The sequence below is a fragment of the Erigeron canadensis genome, chromosome 4 (genome assembly GCF_010389155.1).
Source record: "Erigeron canadensis isolate Cc75 chromosome 4, C_canadensis_v1, whole genome shotgun sequence".
Taxonomy (NCBI): domain Eukaryota; kingdom Viridiplantae; phylum Streptophyta; class Magnoliopsida; order Asterales; family Asteraceae; genus Erigeron; species Erigeron canadensis.
This window is the reverse complement of record NC_057764.1, coordinates 27,780,717-27,797,115: the sequence shown is the minus strand read 5'-3', so window position 1 is coordinate 27,797,115 and position 16,399 is coordinate 27,780,717. Positions and strand designations below refer to the sequence as shown.

General features: G+C 28.8%; 2 protein-coding genes across 2 annotated transcripts; one reads left to right on the top strand and one right to left on the bottom strand.

The window, feature by feature from the left end:
* Positions 1 to 5,421: 5,421 nt before the first annotated feature.
* Positions 5,422 to 9,568, bottom strand: LOC122595912 (rac-like GTP-binding protein RAC2). The gene is made up of 7 exons (XM_043768390.1): positions 9,441 to 9,568; positions 9,239 to 9,326; positions 8,945 to 9,054; positions 8,771 to 8,834; positions 8,070 to 8,134; positions 6,188 to 6,253; positions 5,422 to 5,682 (listed from the first exon to the last, which is right to left on the bottom strand). The coding sequence occupies exons 1-7, from the start codon at positions 9,537 to 9,539 to the stop codon at positions 5,584 to 5,586; spliced, it is 591 nt and encodes a 196-aa protein (XP_043624325.1). The 5' UTR covers positions 9,540 to 9,568; the 3' UTR covers positions 5,422 to 5,583.
* A 4,024-nt stretch (positions 9,569 to 13,592) lies between these two features.
* Positions 13,593 to 15,232, top strand: LOC122596452 (F-box protein CPR1-like). Its single transcript, XM_043769030.1, has one exon. The coding sequence runs from the start codon at positions 13,753 to 13,755 to the stop codon at positions 15,016 to 15,018; it is 1,266 nt and encodes a 421-aa protein (XP_043624965.1). The 5' UTR covers positions 13,593 to 13,752; the 3' UTR covers positions 15,019 to 15,232.
* The last annotated feature ends 1,167 nt before the right edge of the window (positions 15,233 to 16,399 follow it).

The following is a 16,399-nucleotide window of genomic DNA, read 5'->3' as shown; positions in this document are numbered from 1 at the left end:
GTACGAAATAAATTGTAGTTAAAGTTAATCGATGATCGGAGCTAAATTATAATATATACTATATAGTTTTGATAAATATAATATATGTTTAGTTAGAATTTTGGATTTACCTTACATTTTTGGAACCACATCAAAATCGGAACTTGTAAGCATAGTTGATGATGACAAATAGCCTTGTAATGTCTTTTATATTAATAAGCCAAGAGTTGGAGTTTAATTCTAAGTTTAATAAGAAAATTAAATTTATATACAACTAAAAAAGTTAATTTAACAAATTAAATAAATTAAAATGACACGTGTTGATCAATAATTACGCCACGTATCGTTTCAAGAAGATGTCAATCATGGTTTAGTTTATTGGTAGATAATAATAAGTAATACGAGTAATATATTTATTGAAAATAACTTCTTATTAATTCTTTTAATAAAAAACGATCATGGTATCCGCGCAATGGGTCGGCAGTGGTGGGGAATGCGGTTTAGTGGTTTAAGTGATGGTACTATTGCTGGTGGTGACGGTGTCAAGTGGTGTAGGCTGATGTAATTATGATAGTGAAAATTTTTAGAAGATAAGAGCTTAAAGTGTTAATTAATACGGAGTAAAATAAAGATTTAGAGTGTAAATTAATTCATTAGGGTCAGATAAAGGTTTAGAATGTAAATTAATTCATTAAAGACAAATTTGGTATTTTATAAAACTCTTTCCGTAGTAACTGTTTATTAAGAGTAATTTAGTATTTCTGTATGGAACTATTGTATAACTATTTACATAACAATTTAACTGATAAAATAATGAAAAAAAAAATATTAATGTACACGTTGAAAAGATTATCAAGAAGATATATTCGGATAATTTATCAATTTCCTACTAAATAATAGATGATATTGCCATATCGGTGCTCCTAGTGTATTGTTGTAGTTATTACTAGATTTTAGATCCATGTGACATGGGGCTTATAATATTATCAATATTTGGATTGAACACATGTATTGTATTTCATCTTTTAAAATAAGTTTTTGTAAACAATATTTCAAATATAGAGATTTTTTTTAATTAATTAAATGATCATGGCTAAAAATAAATATAAAGCACGTAATCAAGGCTAAAAAGTAAAAAATTATTGATGTAAAATAAAAAATTATATATTAATGAGACTTTTTTTACATACACTAATACTAATATAATAATATATTTAGATAATGATTATAACGATTTTTAATTAATAATTAAATTAGTGATGACATAAGCGGAAGTCAAGTTGATAAAATTGAACGATTTGATTGGTTAATAAGTCATTAGTTCAACTGGGAAAAAAAAAGGTAATTGGATGGTAACCCCCCAATGCCATGTACCGTATTGGTACCCACTAATCCCCCAGCTGGGCTAGTGTCCAGGTGATTCTCAACCAATTAATATTCCTAAAAATATCTCGAGTTTTAAGACTCGAACCCGGGGTATTCCCCCCAAGAATTGACAGCTGGAAAGGTGTACATCCTAACGACCACTACGCTATTAGTTGGAGTACTCATTAGTTCAAGTGTCTTATAACATATGCTAATATTTGACCGTAGTTTTTGACATTTTTAGAGTTTATATTGTTTATATTAAATTTTAAATATTTATATTTATAATTTATAGTTGACATTTATAGGTATAATGATGAATTCTTAGTATTTTTTAACAATCTAATATTTATCTTTAGATATAAGATTAGTCATACAAAAATATTTATATGGGAGTTGTAAGTCGACATTCACATCTACAAAATTTTAATATTTTTTAACAACCTAATATTTAGCTTTAAGTATAAATTAGTCGTATAAGTATATCTATATCTATTTAGTTATACAATAAAAGTCAAGAAAAGTCAAAATTAAAAATTTATAATAATAAAGAGTCATGATTAGTCAATAAGTTATTAAAGCAACTGTGTTTTAGTATAATAAAAAATTATTTTCTTGTTAACAATTGTTTAAATTTACACATATATTTTGGAAAACGTTTATATGAAAACTATCCTAAATAGGAAGAATCATAAAAACCTTATCATTATAATTAATAAAACATTAAGATAGTCTATATGTGAACGAAACATATGAACAAATGCATTCAAAATCAATTTATACCTAACATTATAGTATGTTTTTAATTAAAAAAAATTCATATGATTTTTTATTATATTTTACATGTGGATAAAGTTATCCATATGTGATTTACTACATGATTTTAGAGTTACACTGTTCTCATAAAATTAACATATTTATGAGAGTATTAATACTTATTAAGTGTTGATGCATTTCATTATTTAAGCATTTAACAACACATTAATTCGTCAAACTAATAAAATCACATCTTTTGTTTTATACATCCATTTCGAGTGCATCTGGATCAAAGTTATCAATCTTTATTATTTTATTTTTTTAATTGAATAATGAAAATTTACATCGATACATCCATGTGTTTATTTGAGATGCAAATGTATTATTATCTTGATAAACTGAGATGTAAAGGAATTAATTTCAAACATTTTCATCATTTTCATTTAAAGTTATCTTATTAGAATGTCACATATCTAAGAAGATTGGGTGATCTTCACCTTTGGGCTAGGCTGATAAAAAGCATGATTGTATTTTTTCGACATATATATATCAGGTTTCACATAGCCTCGAGCGGTAATATTATAAGAGAGAGAAAATTGAATTCACTACACGAAAGAACTGAAAACTTGTGGCAAGTAAAAACATATATTTTTCATACATAAAAACATTGATAACATAACATAAAAATGTTATATGGTGTTTTCAGTGGTTCAAAAGTCACATTAGAAACCATTTGATTAAAATCAGTAGTTATAATTAAAAAATGATATTTGAATCTTAGCTATTAATTTTAATCCAATGATCAAAAATTTTCTAACATAATTAGTCATGTTAAAAATTTGAAGGAATCTTTCCCCTTTAATATGATGGGCACACATATGTTGACGAAGGGTAAAAAATTGTTTAAAGGTTTGTTCCCTAAATTTTATAGAGAAATAAATTCTTGTGGTGAACTTTGACGGTCAGTTCTCGAGTCCTTTTTAGGGAGAAAAAAAAAATGAATACAAATAATTTCAAAATTAATTGTCTTTTTGAGTTTTTTTTAAATGAGGAAATGAAATGATTACTAAGGAAAAAGATGAAAGATTTAGTATTATTTTGCTAAAAAAATTTCAGCCCAAATTTGGGTTGATTTAGAGTGAAAGATATTCTCTTCTAATTATTTTCTTTCTTTTAATTAGTAAACTCAAGAACTTACCGTGAGTCCTTAATTAATTAGCATTTAGCTACAACTATCCTATCTGTTACTGCATACGATTTTTCTTAATTCATCATGAAAATCCCTTTCATATTGAACCGGATTATATCACTAGATTTGAAACATCCCATACATAGTTACATATTTAAAGTTATTTGAAAAAGAATTGGAAAGCAACTTTATAATATTCATAATATTCAAGTAAAGACAATCTCATGGTAGTTTGTTGCGGGCTAAAAAGCATCGCAAAACGATGACAAAGAAAATAAATTATAAATATATATAATCGTTTAGATAGAATTTGTATTCACGTATATACATACAAAACCACTCTTAGTAAGGTAGCATGGAATCAATTTGTATTTGATAAATGACAAGTTTAACTCCTACAGTAATTTTAGTTCTCAAACTTACAATCAGCTAAGTATTTACTGAATAATCATAACAAACATTTTTATTTATTTTAAATCTGAATACGCATATTGCTATGGCTTTTTAAACAAGAAGAAATTTTTTTTTAAGAAAAGAAGATTTTTTACCAAAAATATTATTCTTAAAAAGATGATTTATTTTGAGAACCCCTAAAAAAAGACACGATAACCATTCTTAGTCACAAATTTTTTTTTCTCTTTTTCTCGTTTACTTACACATGTGAAAGTTACTCAGTGAAATTTTCGTAAATATTGACTCTTTTTATTTGTTACGCGTGTGAAAAGAACGCCTATATATCTCTATTCTTTATAAAACAAAAATGTTTCTAGAAGGTTTTTTAAAAATATTCCTATGTTGCAACATGAGATCTTTTCCTACACCATGTTTTACAAAAGATGACATCATAATTAATTTTTCATTTTTTATTTTTCATTTTTTAATTTAGGTATTAATATATTTTTGTTTATTGGCTTTTAACGCCACTAAATTTTGTTATATAGAATTTTATAAAAACAAATTATTTATTTACTATCTTTTTAAAATTACTATCTTTTTTAATTTATTTATGTATCATTATTTTATAATAAGAACAAGATTATAACATTTAAAACTTTATTTTATTATGACTTAATCATACTTTTTTCTTTAAAATTCAAAATATCTTTTTTTTTAATATGTATCATTAATATAATTTTTTTATTAAATGTCCACATTATTATGTAAGATTTTAATCACCTCATTTTTTTTGTTATAATAAGCCGAAATCTATGGGTTTTTTTTCCTTCCAGATAATGGTTTTTTTTTGCCAACCGAATGTGTTTTAATGTGTGTCCACAATTACAAAACTTTTTGTTTCCATTTAGTTTTGTTTTTTACATAATAATTTATCACAACTTTCCAACTTATTTAACGTTGTTATTATACATTTTAAATTGACAACATATTTTAAAACTACCCGGGTATTATTCGATTTATTTGCAGAGCATCCTATCAGTTAACCCGGGTTTAACCTGGGTTGATTAGCTAGTTGTTGAAATTATACAATTTACACATGTATTAGGTCAACACGTGTAAAACATTATTATTCAAAATAGAATGCTCTGGTTTACACATATATAAATAAATAAAATGAATCAATATTTATGAAAACATCACTGTGTAACTTTCATTAGTATAAGGAAGAAAAATGTATGGCTAAGAATGATTCTTGCGAATTTTTTAAAGGTTCTTAAATAACCCTTTCCATATTCATAACATCCAAAAGTTGGGATAATGTCTTTATGCAAGTCCCACGCAAAACATTAAAATTTTGTCACATCGTATCATTAAAAATCATTAAAATTCTGTTAATTAATTTTACCTTCGGTTGTATAAACATCTTTATATATCCTTATTTTTTCGCATCATTACATTTCATTACCTATTACTTTGAACAAACATGCTACAAAAACATCTTTAAACAAGAACAAACACTAAAACACGTATAATTATGAACATGTTTCAATGTTAGTATGAGTTTGTAAGGATTTTTTCATTGGAGATACTTTAAATATATAGGACCATTCTATGTGATCAAGCTTGTAAGGATATTAGTAAGAGTCAAGACTCAAGACACCCAAATTCAATTGTGTAAATGTATAAAACAAAAACAAAAGGTAAATGGTTTAGAATAATTCATAAACACAAATGTATCAAACAAAAAGTAAAATAAAGTTTTCATACTTCTACATTTAAATAACTATATTCGTTGTCTTACACAATTAGCAACCAAAAAATATGTAAACATAATAATTCCTATTACAAACAGGAATTCATATGAAAAATAAACTTTTTATTTATTACTTGTAATGGGTCTACAAATAAATGCATAATCGTAGCTTCTTTCTCTTCTTCTTCGATTTCGTTGGTTGAAGAACAATTCTAATTGCAGCATCGAACACAGCCTTCACATTCTGTATATTATGACACATTTATTATATGACAATCTATAAATAATTATTGTGAATAGATTTAATCCTAAAACAACCATTGTTATGTATATAAGTTTGTATTTACACACACACATATATATTATGGGAAAAAGGGAATATAAGGTTGGCCGACACCTAATCTTAGGTGTGGAACACCTCACATACTACTATTTTATTATTTATTGTTTAATGAATAAATGTATGCGCCCCTATGATTTTTATGGATTAAAAAAACAATATATGAGTGTTTCACATCTAAGCTTAGATACTCGACAACCTTATATTCCCATCACCTATATGTTATATATAATAAAGCAACTTGGTCAAAAGATAAATTACACCAGCCTTTATATGCTAAGCTAAACCAAAACTTTTGTCACAATTGGATTGTAATTTGTAGGTAATAAAATTCGTACTACTAAAAGACTTATACCAAGTATTTTGCAATGCTTATTGTTAGCAAACTTAAGGGTTGATGTTTAATAACCTGTTGAGTCTTCGAACTGCATTCTATGTAAACGGATGCACCTATTGTCTTCTTGAGTTCTTCCCCCTGCCAATTTTTTTACAGCAATATTTTTGTGTTAGCCGGGTTCTTTTTTGTTGCTTTTTGTCGAAATATTTTTTAGAACAAGTTGTTTAACGATTTTCCATGAAGTATGAAATAATAATACAGTATATCTTTGGGCTAATTGTTTGAAAAGTGTTCTAACTTTAACACTTTTGTTTTTCTGGGCTCCATCAATAAAAAGTTCTATTTAAGGGCATAAAACCGAATAAAATTACTTTAGTGGGATTGTGACCTGCTCATGCTGACGTAGACTATATTTAAACAGTCATATCTTTTTTTTTTTTACACCTCATTTGTCATTGTCCTTTGCCTTGTGGATTTTGTTTATTACTCGTACTTTTTGTGGTCAATATCCCCAAACTTTTTATCAATCAAAACCAACTACAATACATCTCTATTATTAACCTCAAGACACAATCAAAAATTAACTTACGTAAACTATGCAACTATCAATTTAATCATATCAAATACACAACAAAGGAATTACCACCCTTAATTAATCTTTCACAAATCATTGCCAGAGTTGCCACCACCACCCCCGGTTTCTCCGCCAACTCAACTGCCACCATCGCTCATCGGCGTTGCCATCAATGGCTTCTACCCCTTAATTCGAGTGATAGAAACAATAGATGGAAGAGATGGTTTTGAAGTGTGTGGCCAACGGAGTCCAACCGATAGGGAGTTTGTAGAGGCGGCAAAAGAATTCAATGATCTGAAGAAAGGTTACAGCGGTGGAAAAGAATTCCGGCTATGTTTGACGTGGCTATGTTTATGGTTGTATCCCTTGTTTGTTCAACTCGAAATCATATTCCGAAGGAGAATTGAAGTCTGAGATTTGTGTAGATCTATATATAAGATCTGAGATGATGTTGAATGATGATATTTGATTACCTTTTTTTCCTGGATGATGTTGGATGATATTCAATGGAATCGGAGATCTTCAAAGTTTTGTTACACCTATTTTCTTTCCTAAATCCTAACAGATGTATACACATATATATAAGTTATATAAGATGTATCAATATATAGATATATATTGAAAAAATGAATTTGGGGATATTTTGAAATTTATTGGGTTTTATTTTCTCAAATCAAGAATAGCAGTGGTGAAGGACTTTAAAACATCAAATCCTATTCTTTTTCCTTCCAATTGAGATGATGTCTGTAAATATCGATTAATGATATACATTATTGAGATGAGATACTCGTTGGATGGATGAGTTTCTACTGAATTTTGATATATGGTTATTTTTATTTTATACGTAAAGTCAAAGAATTTGATGTTTTGGGTGATGTGTAAAGAGGAGTGATGACTTGGATGTACACATCATTAATTTGATCATTTTAAATTAAATTGAAATTAAGAAGTGACCGTCTACCTATACAGAGCCTCACTAAAGTAATTTTTTCCGGTTTCATGCCCTTGAATAGAAATTTTTTTTGTTGAAGCCCCATAAAAACAAAAGTGTCAATCTTTTTATATGAGTGCATTTTGCCATTTTGGTTCTAAACATTTTTTTTTTTTTGAAGTTTATGTAACAAAAACTTTTTAATATATATATAGGACGCAACCAAAAAAGTTAATAAGTTACAAAGGATACAAAACTAGCTTATATGTGTGACTCGAATTTACAACCTAATTACCTCCTAAGTCAATAACCCGACCCTTACCAACTAGATTCAAGCCCTTTGATTACTGTCGTAATTTTCATTTAAATTTAAGTTAATTTTGTTGGTCATAATCCAATTACATAGAAACGGTCAACAAAAAATAAATTCTATTTCTTGAATTACTTACTTGAGAAGTTGTGATCGGTATGGCATTTGGATGATCACTCAGATACTGCTTGTCATCACGCAAATCTATATAATTGGATTCAGAATAGATGAGTAAATTAATTTGACAAGTCCACAATCATCAGTACGTATATATGTCGAAGTGAATATGTATGTCACCAAAAACACATCCATTTATTAAAAAGATGCATCACTTTTAGTTGTTTACAATTTATAAACAGGATTTATTTTTTTAATTCGTCATCGTGTTGTGTAGGTAAAGGGAAGTATTCTTACAGAAATGATACTGAAAATGAAAAATATGAGATTTTATAACTATATAAAGGTTGAAATAAAAATGATTATTGTACAACGTTTTTGCTGGTCGACATATATTATATCATCATGTATCAGAAGCGGCCCAGGGTAGCAGGGGAAAACCTGACCCGTTATGGGCCCACTTTTTTAGGAGCCCAAATTATTATTATTTTTTGAACATTAGGAGCCCAAAATTTTTACTTTTATCTTACAAAAGTAGTCGTTATTCTAAAAGGATATATTTATATATATGAATTCGCTAAACTTTTTTTTTTTTTTTTTTTTTTTCTCACGGCTCATCTTGGGAACTTGAATTCTCAGGATAAGCTATGCGAATAATATCTTAATCATAAATTACAAAATTACACATATATGAACAACAATTAAAATTGGAATGCATTTTACCTAGCTTGGTTCCGACCAACACAATGGGCACAGTTGGGGCATAGTTTCTTAGCTCGGATATCCACTGAAACAATCAAAACAAGTTTCCATGTATTTATGGTACTCAAAATTAAGCATACAACTTACAAATAGCAATATATGCATAACATTATACAAGTCATGTTGACCAATTACCTTCTTGGATATGTTTTCATAACTGGCTTTGCTTATTAGAGAGAAAGCTAACACAAAGACATCAGCACCCCTATAGCTTAGAGGCCGCAATCTGTTGTAATCCTCCTGCCCTGTATACATATAGCTCAAATCTTTCATTTGTTTGACACATAATTAAAAATTTTTTAAAAATCATAAATATTGAAAAAATGGTTCAAAAGTTTCCGAGTGAGTTCATAACTAAAGTCATACGAAGTATTTTGAAAAAAAATAAATTTATTGGTGAGTTAACCAAAACACGTCAACCTCACTAACCTGCAGTATCCCAAAGCCCAAGATTAACCGTCCTCTCGCCCACCACCACATTGGCACTAAAGTTGTCAAATACGGTAGGAACGTAATCCTAAACCAACAAAATTGGAAAAAAAAAAAAAAAACAGAAAGTTTAAGATCGAATTGAAGTCACAGTGTAAGTTATGTGCATTGTATAATGTAACGTATTGAAGCATATACGTACAGTTGGAAACGTGTTGCTGGTGTATGAAATGAGCATACATGTCTTTCCAACCGCCCCGTCACCTACGGTCACACACTTGATGAATCTTGAAGAAGTCATTGCTGATCGAATTGGTGAATAAACCAAATGGGCCTATGTTGTTTTATAGCAACAAAAAGGAAAGTGGTTTGAGGGATCGATTTAGACTTCAAATATAAATAGAGGGGATAAATATGGTGATTTTGTATACCTTGAAGTTTGTTATATGATTAAACATTTTTTAAATATAAAAAAACCATCACCAATTTCATCATCTTGTCCATATAAGTTTTTACTTTCTTGGATTTTTACATGTAACATTGACTTGTACTCCGACTTAGAATCACTTGTTGATTAGTAGTATATTTTTGTATAATTAATGACTAAGCTTTGATAAAAGTCATGCCCGTATTATTATTTTACTTTGAGTTCGTCTCTAATGACAAATAAATAACAACTTTAATGTAGATTTATAACATCGTTCAAGCAAACATAGATTTTGATTAATATATCCTTTGAGTTTATTCAAGGACTCCACTAAAATGACACGAACTATAGAAATAAATTATGTTAGATAAGCATAACCAACGGACCATACAGTTAGGTCCATATAATGATTGAAAAATGGAGTTTATGTAACTTAAAGGTGAAGAGTGGGGTGGTGTTGTTAGTTGGGCTTGAAAGGCTATCTAGCTAGTGATGGAAATTAACAAATATTAGATCGTTGCTTAGCTATCCAAACTCTATGATTACTCTAGGTTTTCTTAAATCACAATTTTCTACATTAAAAGTAATGCTTAAGTTTTCTAAGTACTAGTGATTTAGTCCACATTTCCAACAATAATACAAGCATCATATGACCATGAGCTCAATGTCATTATCTTACTACTGTTATGTTTCGAAAAATGATAATTATCTACCAATAAATATATAACAAGGTCCTAAATTCATTCATAAACAAATAAGAATCCTTAGATGGACTTCATTTTTGATTTATAACCATTAGATCAAATTTAATTATTTCATTTTTAATCAATGACAACATTAATACTTATATTTTATATAATTAGTCAAAATATATCCCTCTTATATATTATTTTTAATTTTAGCAAAATTTACATAATAACTAAAATTTATTCCCAATGTGCACGCCTAACATGTTTAATTTCTAGGTGATTTATAAACTTACCTTTTGTAAATAATTAAATTAAAGATATAATATTTATAATAATCCATGTTTAATTCCAATGTAATTTACAAACACATTATATGTAATATATTATTTATTATTCTTTTATATTAGTATGTAGTAACATAAAACCATATTAATATGTTAAATTTGTGTTTTTATTTTTTATCCAATGAACATATATACGATGATTATATATTTTTTATTTGTGTGTTATTTTATTATAAACATGACTTTAACACGTATGAGTTATGTCATCCGTCCAATTTTAAGTGTTCTATTTTGACTTTTAAGTTTTTTTTTATTTCAACTTTGACCGTAAGTATTTTTATTTGTATTATATAGTTGTTGATGAAATTTATTTTAATAAAAAATACATTTAAAATCTAATCTATTCATATATTTTATATCAAGTATTATATAACACATGTGAAAATATTTACGGTCAAATTGATAGAAAAAAGAAAAGTCAAAATGTGACACTTAAAATGAGACAGATGAAGTAATATTTAATGCCTTACGTCATTGTAATTTCATGTTACTTTATTAGCTAGATATTGATATTTGATACCGGTAAATACAGAAAATAATATTTAGTTTTACAATATCATTATAGAAAGATATAACACACATATTTTATTAACCATCCTTGATACAAAATACTTATTAACCAATGACATCATCATATTCTAACATGTGTCCACAAGACACATGTTTAGAAACATTAAAAAAAGTTAAAATGTCTTTGAATACGAAGATCTTAAACATAAAAATGACTATTAAATATTTTTTTTATTTAAAGAAAATTTAAGTTCATTTATTTTTTCTAAACATGTATCTTGTGAGCACATGTTACAATAATCTTTATGTTATTATGAAAGTTAAACATATTTATTTCGCGTATTATGCAAGAAAATAATCTAGTTACTCTATATATTAATGAAAAAAGTTAGATTCATAAATATATACTATTATTTTTCAAAACACGCCAAAAACAGATAAATTTAGAGACAACTTGAAAATAAATCAAATATACAATTTTTTCATATATTAGCTCCACTATTCTTTTCTTTTCTATTTTCGTTCTTTTTTTATTTATTATTGTTATTGTTATTTTTTATTCCATATACATTAGTAAAAAGGTCCAACGTGTCTTGGGACATATACATAATTATTAATTAACAAATGTCATGTGGTTGTACATGAGTTGATCATGGGTGAAACAAGGCTACTCACTTGCTTCTTGTATATGATGTACAACCGGAAATAAATCAATTAGCATAATCATTTTCTTCATAAGTTTTTGGCAGTTTTGAGCTATTTTTTATTGTGTGAGGATTAAACCAGATAACTTAGAAAAACATAGTTATTATATTATAAAAGATAAAAAGTGTGCGAGCTACATGTATTTTTGTTAATTGTAAAAAAATGGATATCTTGTTTAGATTAAACCACTGAATTTTCAAATTTATTTTATATTATGCCAAAAATAGTTACATGATTAAACATTGAAAAAATGAAAATAAAATATTAAACCATTATTAACCCAGACATATCACATAAGCATGTAATTTTAACTTTTAAAATGAAAATGTTGAGATATGGACTGAAGTGTTTAATTAATTCCAAAGCTAAAAGCCAAATACTTTCACACCAAATGACCCGGAACCCATCCGGCCCATTCCAACACCCCAATCCAAAGTCCATACCATATAATGATCAAAATTATAAAAAAAAGGGTAAATAAGTGAGAACTCTCTGATCCCATGTACCACATTGGTATCCAGAGTGCATACCGCATAAAACTCATGTTCAGTGACTCACCATTCTCACACATGGGTCAATAAATATAGTTTCTTCTCTTGCCTTTGGCAAGATTTGAACCTGTGATCTACAGCCTTCATCTGTGAGCCCATGTGGTCACATGGTGGCGGTACGAGTTGATCTATGATAACTAGTTAATAAAGATTCAAAAGTTTCTTATAACTTAGAAGTACCAGCTAGCTGTATGTCTGCGCAATGTGATGTGTGACGGTGATGGTGGTAACAAGTGAGGGTGGTGGCGTTGATGACGGTGATAGCGGTAGCGATGTGATTATCAATGTAATAATGGTCAGGAGTGGATTATTAGGAAGGATTTCGAGAGTCCTGAGTTTCATCCCAGACATGCGTGGTTCAAACACTGCATACTCCTCAATTGGATGTCACTGTGGTGTCTCGAATGCTAACTACTAACTACTAAGTCATTGCTCAAAAAAAAAAAAATGATTGATGTAAAGAGCGTATTGTGAACATATTAGACGGAGATATTTAAATTAGCAAATAAAGTAAATATGAATTTTAGAGTTTGCAACTACTTAGTTGAAAAAACAGAATTTAGTAAATGTTACATAATATCTATCTATATCTATATCTATTTCTATATCTATACTTCTATATCGATATCTACATCTATATCTACATTATAAACTATAAGGTATTTGGTCATCTCTCATTTTTTTTTTAAAAAAACTTGATTTATTCAAACTATCTTTCTTGTATTCATTAATTTGAATATTTCTACCTAATATACCTATAATACCTTTAATGAAATTATTTATAACATAAATCTCTCAATCATTTAATAACTAAACTACCTCCTTTAATTTACACCAATTTTTACATTAATTGCTACACTCGCTACTGCCGCCGCGACCACATTTTGGTGTCACCATCGCCTCCGCTGACACCACTCGTTGTTATCACCATTACCACCATCGCATCACGCGTACTGACAACTAGTATAAAGGAAAAAATCTGTTGCATAATGGAAAATATCCAAAACTCCAAACAAGTAACGCTAATGCGCGGGTCCATTTCAACCTCTATCTACACGGCATGACTTGTTCAACAAATATATAATTGGTTTACAGTATTCAGCCCCACTTAGTTTTCATCGTGTTCCATACGTCCAAACACCAATAAACTAACATGTCTCTCTTGTTTTCGATCCAACCAATATTAATTATATATGTGTCATGAGTACTTAAATCTTTTCCTAAGATCATGATTACTTTATAAACAAATTTTTGCTCAAGAAATTAATCCGACAAAGATCACATAAATATGGCGGATAAAGCAAGTAAAGCTATGAGCTTATTGAAGCTAGCAGAAGAAAGGGCAATATTGAAGAAAAAAACCGATGAAGAGAAACGAAAAGAAAAGCTAGATTCGATACCTTATATCTCGAAAGATTGTGTTTTTGATATTCTAATTCGATTACCTCTTGAATCCCTTCAGCACTCTAGATTCGTTTGTAAGCCATGGTATAACATTATTAAAAGTCCTAGGTTCATTCGTGACAATCTTCAAAGGGCCGAGAAGGTCGTGATCTTCTTAAGCCCTTTGAATAATTATTTACGCGGTCGTTGGGCTGATCAAGATTCTGTTTTCCATGAAAACGCTAATACGTTTTCAGTGGAATCAAAGATTTTTGACTTAAGATCGGTCCATGGACTTCATCGTCTTCTAATTGACCCATCATCAAAGTATGTCATAAGATATATGACCTTTGTGGATGGGAAAAGCGTCTTAGGTGATTTTAACGCGACTTGTTTAGGCCAAATTAGAGCAAGTTGCGATGGTCTAATAGTGGTTGATAACATGTTGAAAAAGGGTGAGTTGTTGATAATGAATCCTGTCACTCGCGAACTAAGTTTGCTTCCCTTAGGCACGATATATCCCCAACACGATGAATCATTTGGCCTCGTGTATTCTGGTACACAAGGCTATAAACTCGTCCACTTGTTTAGGGACGAGTTTGGATTCATTGGATGTGAGGTTTTAAATATTGGGGAAAAGTCATGGAGGGATATTGATGGGCCAGCTTTTGGGCTTATAAAATGGTTTGGGTCTGAGCCGGTTTTTGCACTTGGTGCATTACATTGGGTTCCAGAAATCGACCATAGTGAATACATAGTCACAATGACTATCGACGATGAGAAGTTTCACAAGATCATGCTTCCTAAAAGTTGTAGATTCAATGATCGAATAATGGTGGTATCTCAATGTCTTTGTTTTGTAACACATGAAGAATTGAACGAAATAAGCATATGGATTATGGAAAGTCTTTCGGAAGAAATATGGACAAAGAAATATACCATCGCGACCGGGTGCATAAGAGATTTGATCCCTCTTTATTTTGCAAGATTAAAATGGGAGATATATTTTATGGATAAAGATTGTTCGCTTTTTGCTTTTGATTTTGAACGCGAACGTATGACAAAAATCACAACGAAAAGAGGAAATTTTCTGCTCCTTGGAACTTCATATTTAGTTCATGTCAATAGCCTTGTTTCATGGAAGACTAAGCACGATGGTATCGACCCGTAGCGTAGTACTTGTGTCGACGTATTGATTATGTTATTCGATCTCGACATGTCCTATTTGCCTTTGGATGTCTACTCAGCTAGGGTCACCAAAATATTCAATCCTCTTGTAAACATAAACATGTATGATATATATGTGACAGTGAGAATGGTATGTATGTGTGTTTGAAAGATTCTATGTACTACTTTTTATAAATGTAATAAGCTGTTAATGATAACTTTTAATGTTGTCGTTATCATTTTCCTAAATATATAGCTTATTTAAACAAGATACTCTTTAGGACTGTGATTATGGTTTTTATGTATGATAAATGCAGTCCTAAGAAAGTAAAGGTTGTGTTTAGTATTTTTCAGATAATATATATGTAACAAATGTAAATGTTAAGTTGTCTAATCTGTTATTTTTTCAATGGGGATAAGTATTCTGAAATGTAACAAAATGTCTATAGTAGGAAATAACTAAAGTTTTGTGTATTGTATGTAAACAACTCGAAATTATGTTTATTATATGTAAAAAATGTAACCGACCAATCAAAATGTACAAGTGACAACTACATACGGTTGCCACGTATGTTTTCTTACATACAATAAACATAATTTTGAGTTGTTTACATACAATACACACAACTTTAGTTATTTCCGACTATAAACATTCTTCCAAAGTTTATTACATTTCAAAATACTTATCCCTTATTCAATTCGTGTAACAAATACTAGTTTAATGGCTGTCGATTACCAATTGGTTTTGTTAGATTAAAACCCTATAGGATTCATGTCTCAAATTGTAAAAATTATTCACAACATTCTGTGCAAGTGCAACAATTCGGGTTTATTATACGAATTGGACAAATAACAAATTAATTACATGTATTAAATAAAACTGAAGTACGCTACACACTATGATTATTTGTATGTAGTTGATTATATTTTGAGTAATTAATTTCTTCCATATTTTCTAAATGTTAGATATATGGATTGAATGAATTTACAAAGTGACACTTAAATACAAATTGCAGTAAAGAGTATAAGAAATGAATCAATATTACATTTGTATGTATGATCAACCAGAAAGAAAAAGAAATAACCATAGAAAATGAGAAAAAAAAAAAAAGAAGAAAGAAAGTAAAATCGTAATCTAAAGGCCAAGTGCATGTTATAACTCCCGAGCTGCCATAAAGTTATTGTAAGACGAGGCCAGGTTGACCTGCTGAGATTGACAAACAGTTTAATTAAGAGCTATATTTAAATAATTATTAATTAATACGAGTAGATAACAAGTTAATTATAGTTTTCAAAACTCTTAACAAAAAATGCATATACTTATAAAATAAATTAAAATAACTGGATTATTGTATGAAGTTATTTAGCCAAAAGATCATAGATTG